Below are 22907 nucleotides of genomic sequence, written 5' to 3'. Positions count from 1 at the left end.
GCATCGGGCTCCCTGCTCGGCAGGGAGTCTGCTTCTCCCTCTGACCCTCCTCCCTCTCATGCTCTCTGTCTCTCATTCTCTCTCTCAAATAAATAAATAAAATCTTAAAAAAAAAAAAATCTCAAAAAAAAAAATTTAAAAAAAAAAAAGAAAGAAATTTATAGATTAGGTTACATTAAAATGAAAAGTTTCTGAGAGATAAGAGACGTGATAAGCAAAATTTTTTTTAAAAAGCATGCTAAGACTAAGAGGAAATATTTACAACTCATATAACTGACAGAAGATTAATATCCAGAATATATTAAGAATTTCTATAACACATCTGAAAGTAAATATCCAAATACAAAAATGAGCAAAGACTATGAACAGGCAATTCACATAGGAAGATACAGAAATCACTCCCCCATTTATACACATAAAAAATGTTTCATCTCACTGATATTAGAACTAAATTACATACATTTCCCACCCATTGTGGCCAAATTTAAATGTCTGATAATATCAAGTATTGGCAAGAATATTAGGACATGAATACTTGGAGATTGCTAGCAGCAAATTTTCTTGGTTATTCCTCTTTGGACAGTAACTTCACAATATCTGAAAAACATAGAGATGCATAAATCCCTAACCCCAGCAATTCCTCTCCTAGAGATTTGCTATCAAGAAAGTCTCATAGATGTTCACCATGAGGTAATACATGTGTGCTTACTGCAACATTTTTATAGTAATATAAACCTAACTTCTGATATATTTGTACAGTGAGATACTCTGAACAGTTAAACCAATTAGGTCTAGTGTCTAGTTGTATGCACAACATAGTGTTCAGTGAAGATAAAAACAAACTGCATAAATAAGCACAGATTGGATACCATTTATATAAATTTTTGAAATTCAAAACAAATATGTTCTTATGCATTGATACATACACAAACAGTAAAATCTGAAAACATCGTGAGGGGGACATACTCTTGAAGGACAGTAATTAGCTCTGTAGAAATAAAGGAAGAATGGGAGTGGGGGGTGGGTGGGGTTTTTTTTTTTCCAGTTCTGCCTGTATAATATAGCATAATAAAATGTTATGCAATATAATATATATGGATATAGCATTTTAATGAAGTACTCCTATATATATGCACACACATATATATAATTAATAATATTTTATCTCATTTAGACATTTGTCACAGCATTAATTCTTCAAGATTCAAATTCTGTGACTTCATATCACTTGAAAATAGTTTTTTTATTATATGTATCAGAATGATTTAAAAAAAAAAAAAGGACACAATCACCTTAACCAGAAGCAACAGATAGACAAGCTACAGTTTTGCTGCAGCATTTCCCACAATGAAACGAAAGGAAACTAACCACTTATTAGAGTGGGTATCCCTTTTTGAAAATTTGATTGTGTAGAGAACCTTCTTTAGATTTTCCCAAACCTGAATATTATACATCTTCAAAGATGCCAGTTGAAGACCACCCTTTTGGGGACTCCTCTTAAGACCACATTTGAGAATTCTGACCATGCCTATCGAACCATCATGGTATTTGAAGAATATCTTTATTTCACACCCCCAAATTAGTCCTGTTGGTATCACCACCCCATTTGCAATGTCCTCAGTGTGGAGTAGACGACATAAGGCCTTTTTCTGCTTTCCTTTGTTTATTAAGGGGACAGCTCTGCTGACTGTAGATCAGAGAAGATGGGAAGATCTGAAGAGCCGACTGAAGATAGCACAGCCTCTTCATCTCCCACCTCGCCCGGGTATCAAAGATGCTCTGATTTTATTCATGTTGGGCACCAGTGTTCGTGATTCCCCAGGAGTCTAAGATTTCAATTAAAATAATAATCGTGAGGCCACTAGGCGGTTGTGCATAAGTTAATATAGAAACAGGCTCCAAACTACAGATCTCTCCATAGGCTATTAAAATCAACCACCCAAAGGCTGTGCTTCAGTGCTCTCAGGATAAGCCCTAATGAAAAAATGAATTTTTAAATAAAATATATTTGTGCTTGCCTTTTAAACATATGAGTGAAATGTATTAAACTGACAGAAATTGAATGATGCGGTTCTCCTTCCAATACGGACGGTGTCATGCACCATCGTTCTAAATATTCAGAACCAGCCATTCCTGCAAAACACCACACAGTAGATTGAACTATAGGGGCAAAAAAAGTAATGAGTTTTAAAATGAACATTAAAGGAAATGAAAGACAAGTAAATGTGACCTATGTCTGAAATGCCCTTGCCTCAACCTCTCTTTTGCAGATAATGATGGTTTTAGAGCTAAGATGTATGACATAACCCAGCATCCATTCTTTAAGAGGACAATTGCATTGCTTGTCCTGGCCCAGTCGGTGCTGCTGTCCGTCAAGGTACTCTTCTTTCACGCTGAAACTCTGGGAAGGACTTGTTTGTTCATTGGTGCATCCAAGAATATCGCAAGGGGCCATATCCGTTCACAGTCTATGTTTTTTAAAAAAATTAAAATTCACAGTCATGTTCTAATGAGAGAAAGAGAGGAAGGTCTTGATGTGTCAGATGGATGCAGACAAAGACCAGTGTGCTGTTTGTCTTACAGTGGGACGTGGAGGACCCAGTGACCGTTCCTTTAGCAACAATGTCGGTTGTTTTCACCTTCATCTTCGTTCTAGAGGTACGGTAATGAGCCAGCAGGCCCTGGGGGCTGCAGTGGGCATTGCAAAGTAGAGCAGTGTCCTCCTTTGATAGCACCCATGTTCAGCTCTGTGTTCCATTGTTTTTGAAGTTTTTTTGTGGGGGAGAGGGGTGGCATGCTCATAAGATATTTTCCTTTTGGGGCTGTGAACAAAGATTTCACTTTATATGTCAGATTTGCCTAACGGCAGAAATCGCTAACTGCTGTTGACTGTTGTATCTGAATGTTGGCCTGTCTGGTTATGTGAGTTCAAATATTTGTAGCGAACTGCACATACCACTGTAATTCAGGGACTCAAATCGCAATGTTGTGGCCAAGGGAGTTAGCCCAGAAAGGATTATTTTAATATATGGTCTGTATAATATCACTTTCCAGCGTAATCTTTGAAATACAAGCAGATTCTTATTTCACCCTGTACGGGTTGATGTTTCCCAAAATCAATGGTCTTTTACTTGAGGAAGAAAAACGTCCTGCTATCAGAACTAGTCGTAAAACAAGGAGAAAAGAGCCTGGAGAATACAGATTTGTAACCTACCGAGCTTTAAAATTTAGATAGATAGATCTATTTCTATATCTCTGTATCTTTATCTATCTATCTATCTCTTGGTAATAAATTCTTCTCTTGGTTCCTACCTCCTTTTAAAAATGTGCCTCAAATCCACACATTTAAATATATGCTGCACACTCAGCTTCTGTTTACTGTCTTCCTTATCTTCCCCTAGGTTACGATGAAGATCATAGCAATGTCACCTGCCGGCTTCTGGCAAAGCAGAAGAAACCGATATGACCTGCTGGTGACGTCGCTTGGCGTGGTCTGGGTGGTACTTCACTTTGCCCTCCTGGTATGCATATAATTCAAGTTTATTTTAGTTGATAACTTGGGTTCCGGTAACCCTGTTTCCGGTCTCATTTCAGTCCATGTCAGCCTACCCTCAAGTGTCAGATTAACCTCCCTACATCCATCCTTGCCCGTGACGGGCCCTCAGGCGAGCTTGTGCACACAACTCCCCACACTCTTCCCACAGACAAAATCTGGCCCTTCGGAGTCCTAGAGTGGGTGAATCAGAAGAAGAACCTTTAAGATCTCTGGTTTAACTCTCATTTTCCCAAAGGATAAAAATGAGAGAGAGAGAGACAACAATGGAAACAGAGATTATGAGAACTGCCTAAATTCACATACAAGCTGGTATCAGAAGGCTCAAACCCAGTTTTCGGAACTGAAGTGTAGCATCCGTGCCGCTACGTTCTACTCAGTATTTCACAGTGGGATTCTCAGGCACTTTTGCTGCCTTATTTCCTACTGACATCCAGCTGCCATTTCTCTAAAACCCATCATTCCCAGTGTCTATACGTGAGTTCTCACTAGTTTGCCTAAAATGCCTCCACCCTCCATGTAGTCTGAGGGCCAGCTCAAAATCTATACCCGTGGGTGTGCTTGACTGAGATCTAGAACTGTGTTGCCCAATAAGAACGAAATGTGGCCATGGATATAATTTCAAATATTCTAGGAGCCACATTAAAAAAATAAAAAAGGAACAGATGATGTTAACTTAATAATGTATGTTAACCTACCATATCCAAAATATTATCATTTTAACATGTCAGCAATATAAAAATTACTCAGGAGAGAGATTACATCCCTTTTTTGTACTAAATCTTTGAGTGTGTGTTTTACATTTATAGCACATCTTAATTTAGACTCACTGCATCTCAAGGGTTCAGTAACCACATGTGGCTGGTGGCTGCCATACTGGACAGCAGAGCTCTAGACGGCCCTACTCTGGGCTCCACCATTTTCCAGCCTCGATCAGGTTATTTGTCATCAGTGATCCTTTGTTCCCTGCTATGAACTTGGGGATATGAACTTCATAATTTATCCATTCCGTATGAGCATTATAAAGATCAAGCACGTGAAGTTCTTCTAACTGTAAAGAGTATACAAACTCATAACACATTCTTATAAGTACCTTCTTTTTTTAGTCTTCTTTGATCCCAGACATAAATAATGTTATCAGATTTCCCTGCTCTCTTCTATCCATTCTCCGATCCTCTCCAACGTTAGAGTCACACCAGAAAAGATCCATCACACCCAGAACCCATTTACACATTACAGAGGGCGTGCTTTCGTATGAAATTGCTGTGCTCCGGCAGGTAGGTATTGAGTGTACTTCTTAAAACAACTGTCTCTTCAGTGTCAGGGGCTGTGCCGAGCCTTGGTGGGCTCTCAGTCACCCTGATCCATTTCCTCCAACGATAAATGGTTTTGATCACTAAAGATGTGCAAGTCACCATGCTGGGAATGGGGAAGAATGCAGTGAACAAAACAAAGGCATGTTTTGTTTTATTTTAAAGTTTTAAGGCAGAATATTTAGTCATGATCAAGAGGTTGGGGGGACTTTGGGACAGCTGCAGGTAGGCATTCATGGAAGGCTCCCAAGTCAATGAGAGTTATAGCCATAGTGAGGCAGATGGAGGAGAGACACATATTCTTGGGATGACACAAGGTAGTGGGAGGTGGCTTCATCAGAGAGGTCCTAGAAACTGTCCCTACAGAAGTGATGGCTACTGGGTTCAGTCTGTAGGACGAGGGGCATGTCAGCAGCTGTCCCTATGCTGGAACACTGCGGGAGGGAAACAGTGCCTGGAGTAGAAGGAGCAAGGGAAACACGGCACGAGATCTGGATGGCACCTCTCAGGACCCGGCAAAGGATGGGGGTCATCCTCGTAGAAGCCATTGGGTGTCGTCACTTCCAGAATGCAAGGTGAGAAGCCATCTATAACAGATTTGCAGCCAGGTCCATGTTTTTATCTTTCCCTAGACAAATGGAGCCAAAAGCTACTTGGTCCAAGCAGAAGAGTAGAGCAGGCTTCCTAATTCCAGATGTCCTAGAGAGGACATCTCACACCAAAAAGACCAACTGGCCTGTTCTCCCTGACCACTTTTGTTCTCCTGAAGAACCTCCAGTTCTGGAAGGATGCTCATCCTCCATGCAATTTTGCAGTGGTCTATTGTGAAGGAAGATGCAGTCCTTGTTCCCATCCAAAGTTATTTCTATGTAGACACATTCAATTCCTTCTACCTCAAGAATATCACCAGACCCCCTTCCCGGGGGCCCATATGTGACTGTTGTCACTTGGCTAGGCAAGGCTCCTCGAGAAAAATCATGCTTTGGCATGAGTTTAATGCCACAGTTGTTATTGCGGTTCTAGCTGATGGGCTCTTTGTTTCCGAGATGAAGCTTTCTTAGTCATAAAGCAGACCCAGTCATCCCTTGCTGCCAATTGCATACTTGAAGAATGAGCTGGATGTGTTTCTGGGCAGGGTAGACATCTCTGAAATCGGCTTACAGGAATGTGGCTGGCTGGTCTCCAGAGTCTCCAGAGACCTACAGAGAGGGGAAAGCTGACTTCCCACCATCTTTTCCAACACCACACCTCCCCCTTTGCCAGGACTCCTGCATTTCCGGTCTCACTTGGCTTCCTCATGTTGCCTTGGTACCCTAAGTTTTTCTTGCTCCTCAAAGGAGCTGGTCGCTATTTTATGTAAAATAAGTTTTAAAATACAGAATTCAGCTGAGCAAAACAGGGAGCGAAGTTTCATTTAAGATTTGATTTTATAGCTAATATTTATTCATGAGTTTTGGCAGTGACCTTTTCAACACCTTTTAAAGATAAATTTCTTATAAGAATTTCACATTTTATTAAACTAATTACTCAGTAGACTTCACAGAAGACTTAAAATGAAAACTGGAACTGTAACAAGATCTTTTGTGCACATTATGAGTGGCTCTCTTCTTTTTAAATTTCAGAACGCATATACCTACATGATGGGTGCCTGCGTGATTGTCTTCCGGTTTTTCTCTATCTGTGGAAAGCATGTGAGTACATTGTAAAGGATACTATCAAAGGTTACATATACACAGAAAAAAAGAGTGAAGCCTAATTGACTTCAGCTGTCCTTCTCGGTCTTGGAAGTTAACAAATTGCTGGTCATCCTAAGTCCAAATGAGCAAATATTAAATATTAAAATGAATCAGTAGCTTAGTTATCTTGAGATATGTTTCCTGATATTTATGTTGTTTTATTTATTCTTCATATTTGCTAGATGAACTCAATCATCAACTAAAGATAACATACTGGGCATGAAAGCAAAAGCCAATGGTTTTCCTTAATACTTCTTTATTTTTATTGTTTTTATTTGTAATAAAGTTATTTTACTGCAAAGAAAAATAATCTTTAATGAAGCTTCATGATTCTGTGATCCCAGATTTCTTCATATTTTTTCTTGTTCATGCATACACTCAGCATCTATTTGTCATTTTTTAAAGTTGCTTCCTTTTTTATTAGTGACATTATTTCATAAACATTCCATACATGCACATGTTCAGTACATTCAATGTTTGATGCTATTTAGCATTTTGTCATTGTTTAGGCTTGTTTCTGTGAACATCTGTTTGTGGAAGAATCCTGTCTACGTGATGGGATAGGCCAAAAATGGACAGCCCTCCTCATAGAAACTGAGGCAGCAAGAGAAGAGAAAACAGGAAGCTAGGAATTTTAGGGAGGGGCTTTTATTAATTTGGCTGAAAAGGCTGAACAGTTTGAAATACAAGTTGAATTTCTCTCTGTTTTTTTGAATAATATTCAGATTTAATACCCTTTAATAAGAATTAATTCAAAGCAATCGTCAAATGAAGGTCACTCTTGTGCCAACCTGCATACCTGTCATTCACTTCCCAGGTTGGCCCGGTTAAGTGAATTAAATATTCATTTTCCCCTCCCCATCTTCATCTACAGGTAACGCTAAAGATGCTCCTCCTGACTGTAGTCGTCAGCATGTATAAAAGCTTCTTCATCATAGTGGGGATGTTCCTATTGCTCTTATGTTATGCTTTTGCCGGAGTTGTTTTATTTGGTACTGTGAAATATGGAGAGAATATTAACAGGTGGGTGTATATTTATCTTTCTATTCATTTATGAAGCAAACTTTTTTAGTCATGAAATCATGAATAAAAAATCCAAATGACTTTTGCCTGTTGAAGACAAAAGGGAAGGGGGAAGCGATCAGTTGGAAACAAAGACAAAATAAAATGGCCAAATTTTAAATCACATTTTTCTAATTAAAAATAGCCTACATATTGATTTTAGAAACCTTATTTCCATAATACTCCCATAATGTAACACAAATCCATAATTCCAAATCTACCACCATGCAGGAATAACCACTTCTAATATCCTGGCGAATTTCTATCCATCTACTGCCAAAAAACAATACATTCTTTTTTTAATTACACTTTAAAATGACTTTGGGTTTTCCTTTTTCTTTTCTTTTTAAAACAAAACATGGGAAGTCCTAACTCCCAAAATGGTTACTATGTATGAAAAGCATTTTTCAAAGATTATCTTAAATTCTGTGGAAGCGCCTCACAGATGTTTTTTAAAACGTAATTACACAACAAATTAAATACAAATGTGTCTTGTTGCAGATATTACTTACTTGATCCGTGGCAGCTCCGCATTTTATAGCAAACTCCATGTGAACGAAGGAATCACTTTTACTTGTCAAAGCTGGGACCCTCAGTGATTCAAGATGCATGGCCACAGATTGGTGGCACCATGCTAGGGTTGGGTTATTCAGACCACTATGCTTAAGGGCAAGTATGAATAACAAGCAAATTAAGAGGGTATAGCCTTTAGACATGGTAACGTAGCAACCAAATTTGTTCCCAAAGCTACCTGTTTTAGTGGGGACACCTTACTACTTCATGACAAACCATATTACCCACGTTCTGGTTTTTCTTCCTTACATAGGCATGCCAACTTTTCTTCAGCGGGAAAAGCCATCACTGTACTATTCCGAATCGTCACAGGCGAAGACTGGAATAAGATTATGCATGACTGTATGGTAAACTTCTCTTCATCCCTAACAGTGCCTCAACTTAGAACCAAATGAAACTCTTCACTATGCAACATTGGCAAGCGTCATCCTCGTTAGCATCAAGACTTTGTGTACAAAACACATAGCCTGGCCGTTTAGTTCATAAAATTGCATTCTTTTCCATGACAGTGTTTGGATATCCAGTGAACCCAGCTTGAGTTATTGTAGTTCCATTTGGCAATCCGAATTATGTGGACATTGTTCCTTCCCTCCTACCTTTAACATTTTGGCAGTCAAGTACAGCCAGGGGAGTTCTGCTTCTTTAACTGAATTTACTCAACAGATATTCCCTGAGCGCCTGGTTTATACTGGGCACTGTGCTAGGTGCTAGGTCTCCCATGATTCCAGGGCATGCTCAAGGAGCTTACAGCCAGGCTCGGAGTTACACCATCCCCTTGGTTCCTCTCTCCTCCTCGCTGCCCCTCCCATCTCCAGTGCAACGTGGGCTCCATCAGGAGTCCCGCCCCACGCTAAGACTGCGGTGATATGTTCCTACAGCACTCTGTGTTTCTCCTTTGTAGCGTGTATCCCAACTGTAGTGAGTTACTCACTTGATTATTTCATCTCTGTTTCCTCTCTCACAACCTCAAGAACAACGCTGTCCAGGAGAAATTTCGGCAACGCTGCTGGCAATCTGCTCTTTCCCATTCAGTAGCCCTATGTGGTTACTGAGCCCCTGAAATGTGACTAGTGCACCTGAGCAACTGAATTCTAAATTTTATCTAACAGTGTTTGATGTTCATTAACGTACATTTACATTTTAACAGCCACACGCAGTCCTTGGCTCCCATCGAGCTCTAGACCAGCAGCAACATGAAGGAGGGACAGAGTCTATGTCTTGCTTAGGCTTGTCTGTCTCCAACACTGGGTAGAAATCTAGCACATAGTAGGAGCTAAAGAACTCTATGTGTGAATGAACAGGGACAGAATTTACCGAATCAGATATAATAGAAGGCAGGATTAAATAAGTTCTAAATGAAGAACAAGCAGAGTGCTATGGGAATGTAGTCTCTCTGGCTGAAAGAGACCAGGTCTCTCAGAGGTGTTGGCATTTTATTGGGCCACTGAGGACAGGGAGGCTTTTGATAACCTGAGCCTTGTGCTCTTCTGTAATGTCCCAGAAATGTGCTCCAGGAATGAGGATTACTGGTTTCTTCTTACACAGTTTGAATGTGAGTCTGCTACGTATAACAAATCTTCATAAATCTTAACCCATTAGTTAGGTCAGAGAAGTCTTTTAGATGCCTTTTTCTTTGACTTTGTGTAGTTCCCATCAGAGTGACTACTTAGCATTCAGGACTAGTGGAGGTGACAGAAAGAATGTCTCTTGGAAGAAACCGGTTCATTTTCATTGTGCTTCTAAAATGGCAATGAACTTGGGATTCTCCGAGACTGGAAGTGTAGAATAAATGAAATATTCTTTTTGATTTTTGCCACAGGTGATGTACTCAATGTATGTGGCTTCTGAGAGACTAACTTTGAAATTAGTTATATTTTCTGTGCGGAGGAATAGTTCCCTCACTTCAGCGGATGCACAGAAATTTGTATTCTTCACTCTCATCCCTCCTCCCTGTCCCCTGTGGCCCTGCAGGTCCAGCCTCCCTTTTGCACTCCAGATGAATTCACATACTGGGCAACCGACTGCGGAAATTATGCTGGGGCGCTTATGTATTTCTGTTCATTTTATGTCATCATTGCCTACATCATGCTAAATCTGCTTGTAGGTAAGTGATGTTCATTGAATATGTTTTAATATCCTTAAGCTCAGGTACTTAGATAATTACGTACAATTTGCAAGTAATTATCCCAGATTGCTCGGGGCGGGTGTTTCATGGCATTAATTATAAATTGTTGCCTGTCGATCCAGAAGCTGAAAAGACCTTTGAAAGGCATGTAAATGACAGTTGATTGCAATTTCAAGAGTTGTCCTATTAATTATGATCATTAATTTCAAAAGAGCTCTTCTCAGGGAGGGCTACCTTTAGGGCCTCGAAAGATCACAGGTAAGTTTTTGAAAGATACATGGTGTTCACCCAGGTGTGGGGCCACCCAGAACCCAATCTGACCTTTACAAACTGCCCTGGAACTGTCAACTAAGAGTGAAAGCCAGATGGCATGGATATCTCTACACACAGAAGGTCTGTTTTTGCTCATGACCCTCATGTTTTGGAAAAGGCAGAAGATGGATAAATAGCTTAGTCCAAGTGTAAGATATGCCAACTTGGAAAACACACTAAAAGCACTTTAAAAATTTGGCTTATAATGTAGGGGATAAAATTCATTATTTATAATAGATGTTTTACTCTTTCTAAAAAATGACACATTAGCCTAATTATCTAACTTCTCCACTTTGCTTCTTTCTTTTCTTAGCCATCATTGTGGAGAATTTCTCCTTGTTTTATTCCACAGAGGAGGACCAGCTTCTAAGTTATAACGATCTTCGCCACTTTCAAATCATATGGAATATGGTGGATGATAAACGAGAGGTAGGAAAGGGGGCTGCTTCTTCATGCCCACCCCAAAGAGACTCATTGCTCTCCCTCGACGATTTAACTGGTCTTTTTGTCACCATGGGGACACCTACTGAATTTGGAATGGCCATTGGTGAATTGTAGAAAGCCTCCATTGACTGTTCAGCAGAATATGCTGGGAGGGGAGAGGGACAGAGTGGTCCCCCTCATGTCCTGTCCAACCATGGACGTCCTCTTCTTTGGACATTCAGAAAGTTACCAAGGAAGGGAAACCAAGGAAGCTCTGAAGAAACCGGCACTGGGCTGGGGGCAGGAGAAGGGGTGAGGTTCAATTCACCAGAAGGATGATGTAACACAGAGCCACGGGCAGCCACCAACTGCAATCTTAATTAGTTATTGAGTGGTTTCTGAAAGTTATTATTTTTAAATTTTTTTGGACTTATTATTTGAATGCTTTCATCATAAAGCTTACCCAAGATTTCCTAGAATTAGCCAAAGTAGCAGCACCTTCTTCTGCTGCTCCTCTTCTTCCTCCTTCTTCATCCTAGCAGACACTCGGGTGCTGGGGATATAGCGATGAGCACAATGGAAAGGCCCCCATGCTCGCAGAGCTTCTGTTCTAATAAAAAGTGAAACAATAATTGTAATTATTATTACCTCAAGAAGCTATAAGTACTTTGCAGAAAGTAATAGAGTAGAGATGGGTTGGACTGGGGGGCAGGCCACTTTAGTGGGGTGGTCATGATGGTCTGGCTGTTAGACCCAACCTCTGAAAACCAAGGAAAGTTCAACTGTGGGAAAATCTGGAGGGAAGATCCAAAAATCATTGCAGGAAGAGTTCCCAGAGGGCGTGAAGACCAAGGAGCCAGAACAGGCTGAGGAAAGGGGCATGCCAAGCTAGGCCTGCGTGGCAATGCCCGGTTTCCCCTCCCCTCTGCCCCCCTCTCCCTGACGCCCCCCAGTTCCCCAGGACCAGGCTCAGGGGGCTTTCTCTGAGACAGTGGCCTGCACATGTGGCCATCTGGCCTAGCTCTCCCCTCTCCCCTTGATCCACCTGCGGCCCCAAGATGGCTGCCTGCAGGAACCTGCTTTCCTTGGACATACACGGCAATGAGAGCGCACCACTGGCCACAGGTTAAGGTGTCAGTAACTGACAGGAATTCGTGGGTTGCCCCTGCCCTTGCCTCTTGCCCAGGGCCTGAATCCACAGACGCTAGGTGGTGTTGCCTGTGAGGGAGCAACATGTGTTCGATTTTCAGGACCTGGAGCTGCTCTGACCAGGTTCTCTTGTATGTAATTGTTCTAATTATGGAGAAGACCTGAACGGGAGTGACAATTCCCTGGAAGAACCACTCAGAATAAGCGTTTAGAAGTTTGTGGCATCCGGGCGAAGTGAAGAGGAGGATCGTGTACATGGGAATGTTCTGCTTTTTTGTGCTAACACATTACCAACCCACTCAGCATGTGTTTTCGAGAAACAGATGAGCAGGGGCTGAGTCAGTGAAACAGGCGGGAGAAGGGGAGGCTGGCAAAGCAAAGGCTGAGGCCAGGGAGGTAGAGGGCCTGCTTGGTACCCTGCTAGGCTCCCAGGGCTGCCAGGCTCTGAGATCCCACAGACCCGGGGATGCTCCGGCAGAAAATCCAAGGGCTCAGCTTTCAGTCTGGTGCTCCTCTCAGGCACACAGCCTCACCCAGCCTCCGGGGAGGCCAACAACTTCCTTGCTACCTATCTTTTGAGAAAAAAATCTGGTGTTCTGGGTGGTTTTTGTTTTTTGTTGGGTTTTTTTTTTTCTGTGAAAACAGAATCCCAAGTGAATCATTACGGCCTGAAGATGATTTACCAGTCACTGTGTTCTGCCCGCCAGGGGGTGATTCCGACTTTCCGGGTAAAGTTCCTGCTGAGGCTGCTGCGGGGGAGGCTGGAGGTGGATCTGGACAAAGACAAGCTCCTGTTTAAGCACATGTGCTACGAAATGGAAAGGCTGCATAATGGTGGTGACGTCACTTTCCATGACGTCCTCAGGTACGAAGGGGTCTTCCCAGCTGCGTGTCACAGAGCTGATCCGGGTCCAGAACCTGAAGCATGGCCGTTCAAGGCCTCGTGAAACACAACCAATAAGGAGGTTCATAAGCCAAGATGCCACACCCCCTGAGGTGATGAGGCGAGGCCGCCCTGCTCGGGCTCCGAGTGGCCTTGTCACTGTCCTATAAGGACCGTGTCTGAGTGAGGGCCTCACACAGGAGCAGGGAGAAGCAGTGGTCTGACGTCCCCAGAACTGCCCCTGACTGACTGGGGAGCTCCTGACGGGGAGAGGTAAGGGGCCTCGGGGAGAGTGGCTGCCCCTCGTTTTGTGAGGAAGGATCTGGTCCCGGAGAGTCATGAGACTTGCTCAGCGACGCAGCCTCGGTGGTCAAGCTGGGGCTAATGGGCAGATCTTCTCACTCGTGAGGCTGCTCTGTGATGGCTGGCCCCGCTTGGATGGCAAACCACATTTTCCATTCCATGAGCACCCAGACAGGACCAAGGGAACAAAATACCATAAACTCAGTGGTTTAAACAAGTGTATTGTTTCATAGTCCTGGAGGCTAGAAGTTTGAATTCAAGGGCTCGGCAGGGCTGGTTCCTTCTGAGGCTGCGAGGGGGAATCTGTTCCAGTTTCTGGGGTTTTGCCTGCCATCTTTGTAGAAACATCACCCCGATCTCTGCCTCCATCTTCGTGTGTGGTTCTCCCCATGTGCACGCGTGTGTATGTGTGTGTGTGTATCCAAGTCTTCCCTTTTATAAGGACACCATTCATATTAGATTAGGGACCCATCCCATTCTGATATGACCTCATCTTAACTAATTACATCTGCAGTGACCTATTTCCAAATACGATCACATTTTGAGGTACTGGAGGTTATGACTCCAACATCTAATTTTTTAGGGGGAAAACAATTCAATCCATAACAGCTTTTTAAACAGGAATCCATGCATAAAATCCTGAGGTCCATGGACTTGGAAATAATCACATCTTTATTTTCATGAATCACTCCCTGAAATGCAGCATTTTCTTCAGTGATGAATGCAGGCAACAAACCACAGCCATGTTAACAATACGTGCGTCTTTGTCACCAGCAGAAATCACAGATATTTTCAGAGCACATCTCTGACATGGCTGATAGCTTAGATATCCTTTACACTCACCAGCACTTCTAAGTTATAGTGGTCATTTGACCTCAGCTAGATGTTAATATTTAAAGCAATAATAAAGAAGCATTTATGTTACTATGTCACCATCTTGTTAAACATTTTCTAAAATTAATTTTATTTCTTTTTTTATTGACGTAGAGTTGACACAATATTACACTGGTTCCAGGTGTACAACACAGGGACTCAACAACTCTGTATGTTATGCTATGCTCACCGCAAGAGTAGGTAACCCCAGTCACCAAGCAACACCATTACAGCATCATTGGCTATATTCCCTATGCTGTACTTTTCATCCCAGTGACTTGCTCATTCCAACACCAGAAACCTGTGCCTCCCACTCCCCTTCATCCCCTTTGTCCATCCTCCCAGCCCCCTCCCTGCTGGCAACCACCAGTTTGCTCTCTGTATTTATGGGTCTGCCTCTGCTTTGTTTGTTTCATTTTTTAGATTCCACATGTAAGTGAAATCACATGGTATCTGTCTTTCTCTGTCTGGTTTATTTCACTTAGCATAATACCCTCTAGGTCCATTCACGTTGTCACAAATAGTAAGATCTCATTCTTTTTTTATGGCTGAGAAATATTCCAGTGTATAGATACTACATCTTCTTTATCCATTCTGTCATCACCTTTTTAAAGAAGATATGAGAACCGTATTTCAATAGAGTTGGTTTCCTTTGTAATCATATGTATTTTATTTTATGCATTTCAAAGTTCTTCTAGGAAAAGTCCCATAGGCTCCACTCTCAAAGAGGCCCACCCACGGGAAAAGCCAAGGCCCTCCTCTAGCAGCAGCTGTTTTCATCAGGCTGCACGGACCTGACAGGTCAAGTGTTGGGTGTGGTGGCTCACATTCAGCAGCATCAGGTGGACAGAAATACACTTGTGACTGAAATTTGAAAAAAAGATCAGAACAGGAAGGACCTGGGAGAAGTTCTTGCAAGTTAATTGTTTTACTTCCCGCTATTCACTTCTCCCAGGAGCAAGCTAAAGGGCAGAAAAAGAGGCACAAAATACGTGTGATTAGCAAAGGATGCCATCTCTCTCACAATGTCACCAAGTCGTTCCTCCTGGTGACAAATATTTTTAGGCTGAAAGCGAAGCACGGAGACAGACTGCTGTCATGAGCAATTATCATTCAGCCTCTCTGGAAGCCAGTGAGGCATCTGATGAAGTGGATCCAGGCGAAGCCAATGGGGGCATCCCTTGCCCCTCCCTGTCCCTATAGCTCAGTAAATGATGAAAACAGTTCGGCAGTGACGAGATTCTGGATGAGGCAGGGACGAGAGGAAGAGCAAACACGTTTCCTTCCTCCGTGGTGGGAAGAGCCTTAGCAAAGAGAAGGTCCCGGTGCTGCCCGGGGAGGCCTCCTGAGCACCTCCATGCTGTGACGTGGGCCACGGAGGTGCCACTGAGCTCACAGACAGGCAGGCGGGGGCTGAGTGCTAACCTGGGGTCGGGTGGGGGCACCGGGGAGCGCCAAGCTGCAGAAAGGGCTGCATTCCCCTTTGGCTGTGGACCTCTCAGCCTGGGTACCGTATGAGTGTCTCACTGCCCCGGGGCCCTGAGGAGGCAACCCGTGGGCTGTGTTGGCTTCATCTGCCACTGCCTGGAGCTGTTGTGCCAAGGTCATAATGGGAGCGACTTTGCATCCACCAAAATGAATGAGGAGGATCCAGGGGCACAAATGAGATCAATAGAGAGGGAACTGGGGGGAGGGGAAGGAGCAGGAAGCATGACCTTTGGCCAAGCCTGTTACCCATCCCCTCCTGGACCTGAATGTGACCAAATGTGACCAACGTGTAGAGAGAGCACTCTTCCTTCCAACAGGGAATGTTCCAGAGCCTGAAGCAGCTGATAATGTAGATGAGGGCCCAGCCTGGATCTTTTGTTTTACAAGCACTTACAGGGCACTGACTCCTGTAAACACCTCGCAAGTATTAACTCAGTCCTTTAATAAGGTGGGTATCATGAGTGTCCCCGTCTTACAGAGGAGGTGACATAACTAGCCCATGTCCCCCAGCAAGTCCGGTGGCACAGGGACACTACTGTGGTTGGACTGAGTGATGTGCTCTCTGGAGTTTGAGATATCCACCGGTCAGAGTCCCGGGGGAGTCAGGCCTGGACTGCTCTCCTGTCCCCCCACCAGCATGCTGTCCTACCGGTCGGTCGACATCCGGAAGAGTCTGCAGCTGGAAGAGCTGCTGGCCAGGGAACAGCTGGAGTACACTATCGAGGAGGAGGTGGCCAAGCAGACCATCCGCATGTGGCTGAAAAAGTGCTTAAAGCGCATCCGAGCTGTGAGTGACCTGGAAGTGTCTGGGGTTTTGTTTCCTCCTCTCAAAGGAGGAAGAAGAGGGAGAAAAGAAAAGAGCTTTGGGGATGGGGTGGGGTGCCTGGGGGGCTCAGTCAGTTAAGCGTCTGCCTTCAGCTGAGGTCATGATCTCTTGGTCCTGGGATCGAGTTCCGCGTCAGGCTCCCTGCTCCGGGAAGTCTGCTTGAGACTCTCTCTCTCCCTCTGCCCCTCCCCCCATGCTCTCTTTCTCTCTCTCCATTAAATAAAATCTTTAAAAAAGAAGAGAAAAGAGTTTCGTGAGCAACAGGATGAGATCCTCCTGTGATTAGCCTTGTGGCCCTTCAACTCTGTCAGCTTCATCCCCCTGTGATGGCCACATGATGATTCGCGCCTTAGCTCCAGTCCAGACCCAGCTGTGCCCTCTTAAGCAGAGTTCGTAAGACGTTCCCATTGAATCACATTTTTATAATAGAACATGAATGTTTAAAAAGCAGTTTACTGAGGAGCGCCTGGGTGGCTCAGTCGGTTAAGCGTCTGACTCTTGATTTTGGCTCAGGTCACGATCTCAGGGTCATGAGATCGAGCCACACATTGGGCTCCATGCTGGCCATGGGGCCTGCTTAAGAGTCTCTTTTCTCTCTCCCTCTCCCTCTTCCCACCTCCTCCCCCACCCCCGCTGGGCGCTCTCTCTCCTTAGGAGAAAAAAAGGCAGTTTATTGCTATTAATATATTTGTGATTTCCATTTATCAAACTCAGCTACTCAAAATGCCCAAAATCTCTACATGTTGTGTGGCAACTGAATTTACAAAACTACTTTTAAATTGTTTCTAACAATCCCACCATACCGTTGATAATATTGTTTGGTCTTTAACAAAGGCCACCTCTCCTGGGAGTTTAATGATCTGTCTGCTGCCTTCAGAATTACAAGCTTATAAGATTCTCTGACTCATAAATCAATGAACACATTCTATGTTGACATACATCGTGTTTACAATAGGCATTTCTACTAGATAATTACTTTTATGAATGTTTTTGACTGACCCTTCACAGAGGAAAAAAATCAAATTAATCACCAAAACACCAGCAGGAAATATGTCTTTCTATTGGGGGAGAAAAGGTCCCCAGAGAAACGAAACAGCCCAACCTCCTACAGCAAAGCCTCAGCCATGGCTGACCCGTCCTAGCCCTGCTCATTCTAGCGATCCAACCTGCCCCCCACAGGCCCCAAGGGGCACGGGAAGCTGGATGAGCACCAGACTGGGCTCCCGAGTGTGTGCCCAAACAGACTGGCGTGCTCTTATCCAAGAACCAAGGCAAGAGCGAGGGTTTCACTTATCCACCCAAGGCTCTCTGCTTCTAACGACCCAGAGGAAAAGGGTGGTCACTATTGGCTTAATGAGCACAGAGCAAAATAAGAAGGGAAAAAAGAGAACACCTACATTAGCGATTCAAAAATTCTATTTTAAGTACAACACAAGCTGTATCAATGGACATACTTGTTCCCATTGTTATGCAAATGAGCGTGGGTTGGGGAGTCTCTAAGCCCTCCTTCATAGCAGTGTGATAGGGAAATTAGTTAAGCATCCTTATTTGGAAGTTCCGAAGAGGTCACCAAGCATACAGGTTCTTTGGGGAGGAGAGAAGAAAATATGATTTGAATGGTGGGGGACGGGGGGACGTTGGGCTGATTTTTCTGTTACCGAGAGAATAATCATATTTCCATAGAAACAGCAGCAGTCCTGCAGCATCATCCACAGCCTGAGAGAGAGCCAACAGCAGGAGCTGAGCCGGTTCCTGAATCCCCCCAGTATCGAGACCACCCAGCCCAGTGAGGACATGAACGCTAACAGTCAGGATAATAATATGCAACCTGAGGTACTGTATGAGGCGTCCTTCCTCCAAGGGTATTAGGTGCATTTTTAAAAATAAAAAATAATTTGGTGCCGTTCACATAGCCATTTCAAACAAGGTGACAGTATTTCTAATTGGAAGTTTGTTAAGTTAAAAACAATTGGAACATGTTGATCCAGACTGGATCTTTGCAACTCGGAATCGTTTGGGGTTGTTTCAAAAGATTCTGATTCTGAATTGTATGAATACAAAAAAAAAAAAAAAAAAAGTGAATGCCCTGAACTCACTAGTTCTGTCGATTTTTGTCTAAAGAGTTAACACTGCATCTCTCTGGGCTTAATTGGAGTCCAGCGATATTACACGAAGAATGTGGTTTGCCGGAAACTCTGCCCTAAATACATTCTTCTACCAAGTCATAGGAACTTGCAGTAGAATCAGTGGAAATGTTTGTAACTGGCCACCAACCTCCTTAAATAATCAGACTCATTAAGGATTTGTCCTTCCTTAGCTGGGCATCGGAAGAGCATATGGAATTCAGGGGGATTAGCCCGAGGACCTTTTTACTAGGGCGTAGCTTATTTCCATTTCCAGACGCAATGTCCATGTCCATACAAATGCGCAGAGAGGCTCGGACACCCTGGAGAGCCTTGCGCGGTGACCAGCAGTGGGCAGGAAGTCCTGCCCTTCATGAGGGCGCAGTCGTGGACCGGCTGGAGTTGATCCAGCTTCCTGAGATGAGCTCCCTGGTAGGGTCGGGCTTCGTGGTGTGCAGAGACACAGCCCATACAGCTCCGCGGTAAATACTGAAACCTGAGGCTCGGCGGCCCGGTGTCGCCACAGACCAGGAAGGAAGGGGGGCAGCAGGTGCTGGTGGGGGGGGGCGGAGCTGTGGGAGTGGGGAAACCCTGGAGGGCTGCCCGGAGGAGGCGCTACCTGGAGAATTGCACCCCGTCTCTTCACGTGCAGCAGTGACTCTGGCTTTTCTGGACTCTCTGAACCCATTTTGTCTTCTCCCTTCCCATTGTGCACTCTGCGGCTGCAGTACTGTTTTCCTATGGCGCTTTTTTCCTTTCTTACCATAAAATGAGAGTCCAGACCAGTGCAGAGGCCAGAAGGGGAGCAGAGCGGTCAGAAAGAGCCCTGACTGCCTCACTCTCGCCCCGTGCAGACCAGCAGCCAGCAGCAGCTCCTGAGCCCTACGCTGTCGGACAGAGGGGGAAGCCGGCAGGACGCCACAGACCCCGGGAAACCCCAAAGGAAGTTCGGGCAGTGGCGGCTGCCCTCAGGTGTGTGCCCCGGGTCCTTTCTCCCTTGACTCAGTGTCTACACTCGGTGGGCTTTGGGTCTCGGATTTCAAGTTCAGGTCTGCCTCTCCAGTTCCTTAGACTCCTCTCACTACTGCTTACACTATCTGTCCTTTTCCTTTGTTTTTATATTCTTTCTTTGTATATAGTAACGAACACCTACTCACCCATATTTCTATGACACTTATATTTGCCCAGATTGGAACATTTAGTGATTTTTTGGTTAATTTTTTTGTGATTATCTCAAAGCGTGGTGGTGGGCGGGTGGCGTGTTTTCGAATGGTATTACTAGTTGCCCATGAACAGAATTTTCAAGTCCATGCATGTAAAGTTTATGAATATAAAGAACCGAGAGCTAGAAGGGGTTCATACTTACCATTTATGGGGGGCGTATTTAGCAGGACTGTTGTTACTGCTGGGGAGATCTCCGCTTTTCGGGAATGGCTTGCACAGGGGTGAACAGCTCCGCGTTGCTCATAGGACTCTTGTCAATTCCACAGCACCCAAACCAATAAGCCACTCAGTGTCTTCGGTCAACTTACGATTTGCAGGGCGCACAACAATGAAGTCTGTAGTGTGCAAAATGAACCCCATGACCGACACCGCGTCGTGCGGTTCTGAGGTTAAGAAGTGGTGGACCCGGCAGCTGACGGTGGAGAGCGACGAAAGTGGCGATGACCTTCTGGATATTTAGGCGGACGCAGCGCCGAGCAGGGTCTCATGGGGAACACTGTTCTCTGACATTGTCCTCCTACGGTCTAACATCCGCTAGTGAGCAGTCCCGACTTGAGACGTCATTTGATTCCACCTTGTCACGAGATTTTTTTTCTTTAAGTGGATTTTTGTCCTGCCGTAGGGGGGCGTAAACACTTGGTCTGTGGTAGTTGTGCATATAAGGGGTTGTTACCGTGTGTTCAAGAAAATTCGCATAATGGTAGTATTCGTAATATTGCCCAACACTAGGTGTAGATCATTCAAACATTTCGTATGTCCTGTCTATGAAAACTAAGGTGTATCTCCATATATGCTCGTGTGCCGTATTACCACCCCCTGAAAGAGTGCTAAGCCCAAAGCGGCTGATATTCATGCTACAGAAGCTACAGCTTTAGTTCCTGTTTTTCCCACTTCCACTAGAAATACTGCCCTTGGGAAAATTTATTATTTATGATTGATCTGAAAAGGTCAGCACTGAGCTCATATGAAAATGATAGTAGTTTTACAAACTACAGATTCTGAATTTTTAAACGTATATTCTTTTTCTCATGTTATTCTTAAAAATATGCACAAGATATCTAGAGGTCAGACCAAGTCAATTTCTGGCCTCAGTCACTCTGATGAAACCGTTGCCTGCTTCCTCGAGAATTGTGTGTACAGGGACCAGGCAAAGAAATTGGCCCAAGGAGCCAACTGGTTTAAAACAAACATGTACATAGATCGCTGGAAGGACTTGCTTACATAAAGATGTTGAGTTTCTTTCTAAGGCTTTTAATAGCTAAGTTTAGCAAAAAGGGTAAAACTACATGATTCAGCTTATTAAAGAAATCTTCAGGTGTGTCATGTTATCACTGGTTTCATTTCCTACCCAGGGTGTGTCCAATTTGCCATAAAGTCGGCAAAGATATCATGAGTTGATCCCAACACACCAGTTCCATGTTCAATGCAAAATGACTCCCTGCTACCAGACTCTTCTATGAAAATAATGGCAACTTTGTAAAATCCTGCTTGGAACTCACAGTTTAGGGACCCCACAACTCAGCTGTATTTGTTTCACACACCATGTGCTCTGGGAAAATTAAAATGCGACGGGATTACGAAGTACCTGGGCCTCTTATGCTGGGTCAACCAAGTAGAAGTGCATCCGGGCCCTCAACTGCATTATTTTTGATTGGAGATTTGCTGTTTTGATGATTTCTTTTAACGGAGTGATGATCTCCGAGTCCTTTGACACCCCAGGTTGCTTTATGATCTCTTTTTCTCTATTTAACGTTCTTAAAATAGCCAAATCCTTTCTGTATAACAAACGTAACATTGTGGTGCCATCTATTGTTTGTAGGATTAATTGTGACTCTAGGATAATGGGTAATTAAAGTCAGTGCTGCCAAAAGGATTTTATTTGGTTTTATGTTCAGTTGGAGTTTACTTTTTGTACATAAGCAAATCAAATAAATATTGACTTTGTAAAAGAATTTACTCTGAGTTGGTCATTTCTAAACCCTTTCTCGTGTGTGGAAGGAGGGAAGGGGGCTTTGGGGGCGGGATCATTAGGAATCAGGCACTTTGCAAACTCTGTATTTGAATATTCTGCCTATAATTAGTTGGCAAAAGCTCTGTCCCTGATCTTCATTTCAGTTCAGTTCCTAAGCCAGAATGTTCCTTTCACGTGTGTGCCCATAAGGCTGAGTGAGTACCTTCCAAACCCACAATAAAACAGAAAAGGATCTTACATGGCCCGGGCATGAGCCTTGTACTCGTGCTGCCTGAAAACGAAATTTTATTTTTTGGCTCATTACACTTGAGTAAAACAGCTTCATTCTCAAAAAACTGCTGAGTCCTTCCTACAGTGTCTGTTAACTGGTGTTCAGCGGAACATCGTTGTTGTTCATTCTGCAGTGAAGCAAAGGGCCAAAGAGCAATGCATTTGAAGTCACAGCACCCTACATTTTTTTTAAAGATTTTATTTATTTATTTGCGAGAGAGAGAATGAGAGACAGAGAGCACGAGAGGGAGGAGGGTCAGAGGGAGAAGCAGACTCCCCGCTGAGCAGGGAGCCCGATGCGGGGCTCGATCCCGGGACTCCAGGATCATGACCTGAGCCGAAGGCAGTCGCTTAACCGACTGAGCCACCCAGGCGCCCAACACAGCACCCTACATTTAAGCAATTCAGTGAGACAGCCAAACAATTCCTGTGGCACTCATCTCTGCTCTTTCCTGAAGCCAGCAGAACGCACAGCAAGCCGAGAAGGTAGATTTTTCATCAACATATAAAGAGTCCAGTTATGCAGATGGGAAAACTTCGGCCACAACATTCCCTGGTCCTTAGGGAGCCAGACACTGATAGTAATCCTCTCATCATGCCACCCACGGCCTTTAATTAAAGGACGCTGTTGGTTCCAAGCACACCAGAAAGCATAAGGGGCAGAATAGTTGACCCAGAGCCCCCAACGGGACCAGACCA

At 43.9% G+C, this 22907-nt stretch overlaps 1 protein-coding gene across 1 annotated transcript in view; it reads left to right on the top strand.

Annotated features, from left to right (window-relative positions):
• NALCN (sodium leak channel, non-selective) overlaps nucleotides 1-21918 on the top strand; it is a 282810-nt gene extending 260892 nt beyond the window's left edge. The window contains exons 33-46 of the mRNA XM_081815176.1: nucleotides 1672-1765; nucleotides 2271-2377; nucleotides 2584-2658; nucleotides 3402-3521; nucleotides 6489-6557; nucleotides 7477-7625; nucleotides 8491-8584; nucleotides 10209-10341; nucleotides 10988-11103; nucleotides 12954-13111; nucleotides 16430-16580; nucleotides 18303-18452; nucleotides 19597-19714; nucleotides 20233-21918. Of these exons, the coding sequence (XP_081671302.1) occupies nucleotides 1672-1765; nucleotides 2271-2377; nucleotides 2584-2658; nucleotides 3402-3521; nucleotides 6489-6557; nucleotides 7477-7625; nucleotides 8491-8584; nucleotides 10209-10341; nucleotides 10988-11103; nucleotides 12954-13111; nucleotides 16430-16580; nucleotides 18303-18452; nucleotides 19597-19714; nucleotides 20233-20426 (1728 nt within the window). The 3' untranslated portion in view covers nucleotides 20427-21918. The remainder of the gene's footprint in view (nucleotides 1-1671; nucleotides 1766-2270; nucleotides 2378-2583; nucleotides 2659-3401; nucleotides 3522-6488; nucleotides 6558-7476; nucleotides 7626-8490; nucleotides 8585-10208; nucleotides 10342-10987; nucleotides 11104-12953; nucleotides 13112-16429; nucleotides 16581-18302; nucleotides 18453-19596; nucleotides 19715-20232) is intronic.
• The last annotated feature ends 989 nt before the right edge of the window (nucleotides 21919-22907 follow it).

The sequence above is a fragment of the Leptonychotes weddellii genome, chromosome 3, assembly GCF_054177405.1.
Source record: "Leptonychotes weddellii isolate Sample4059 chromosome 3, ASM5417740v2, whole genome shotgun sequence".
Classification (NCBI taxonomy): Eukaryota; Metazoa; Chordata; class Mammalia; order Carnivora; family Phocidae; genus Leptonychotes; species Leptonychotes weddellii.
The sequence above is the reverse complement of the archived record's forward strand: the minus strand, read 5'-3'. Positions and strand labels throughout refer to the sequence as shown.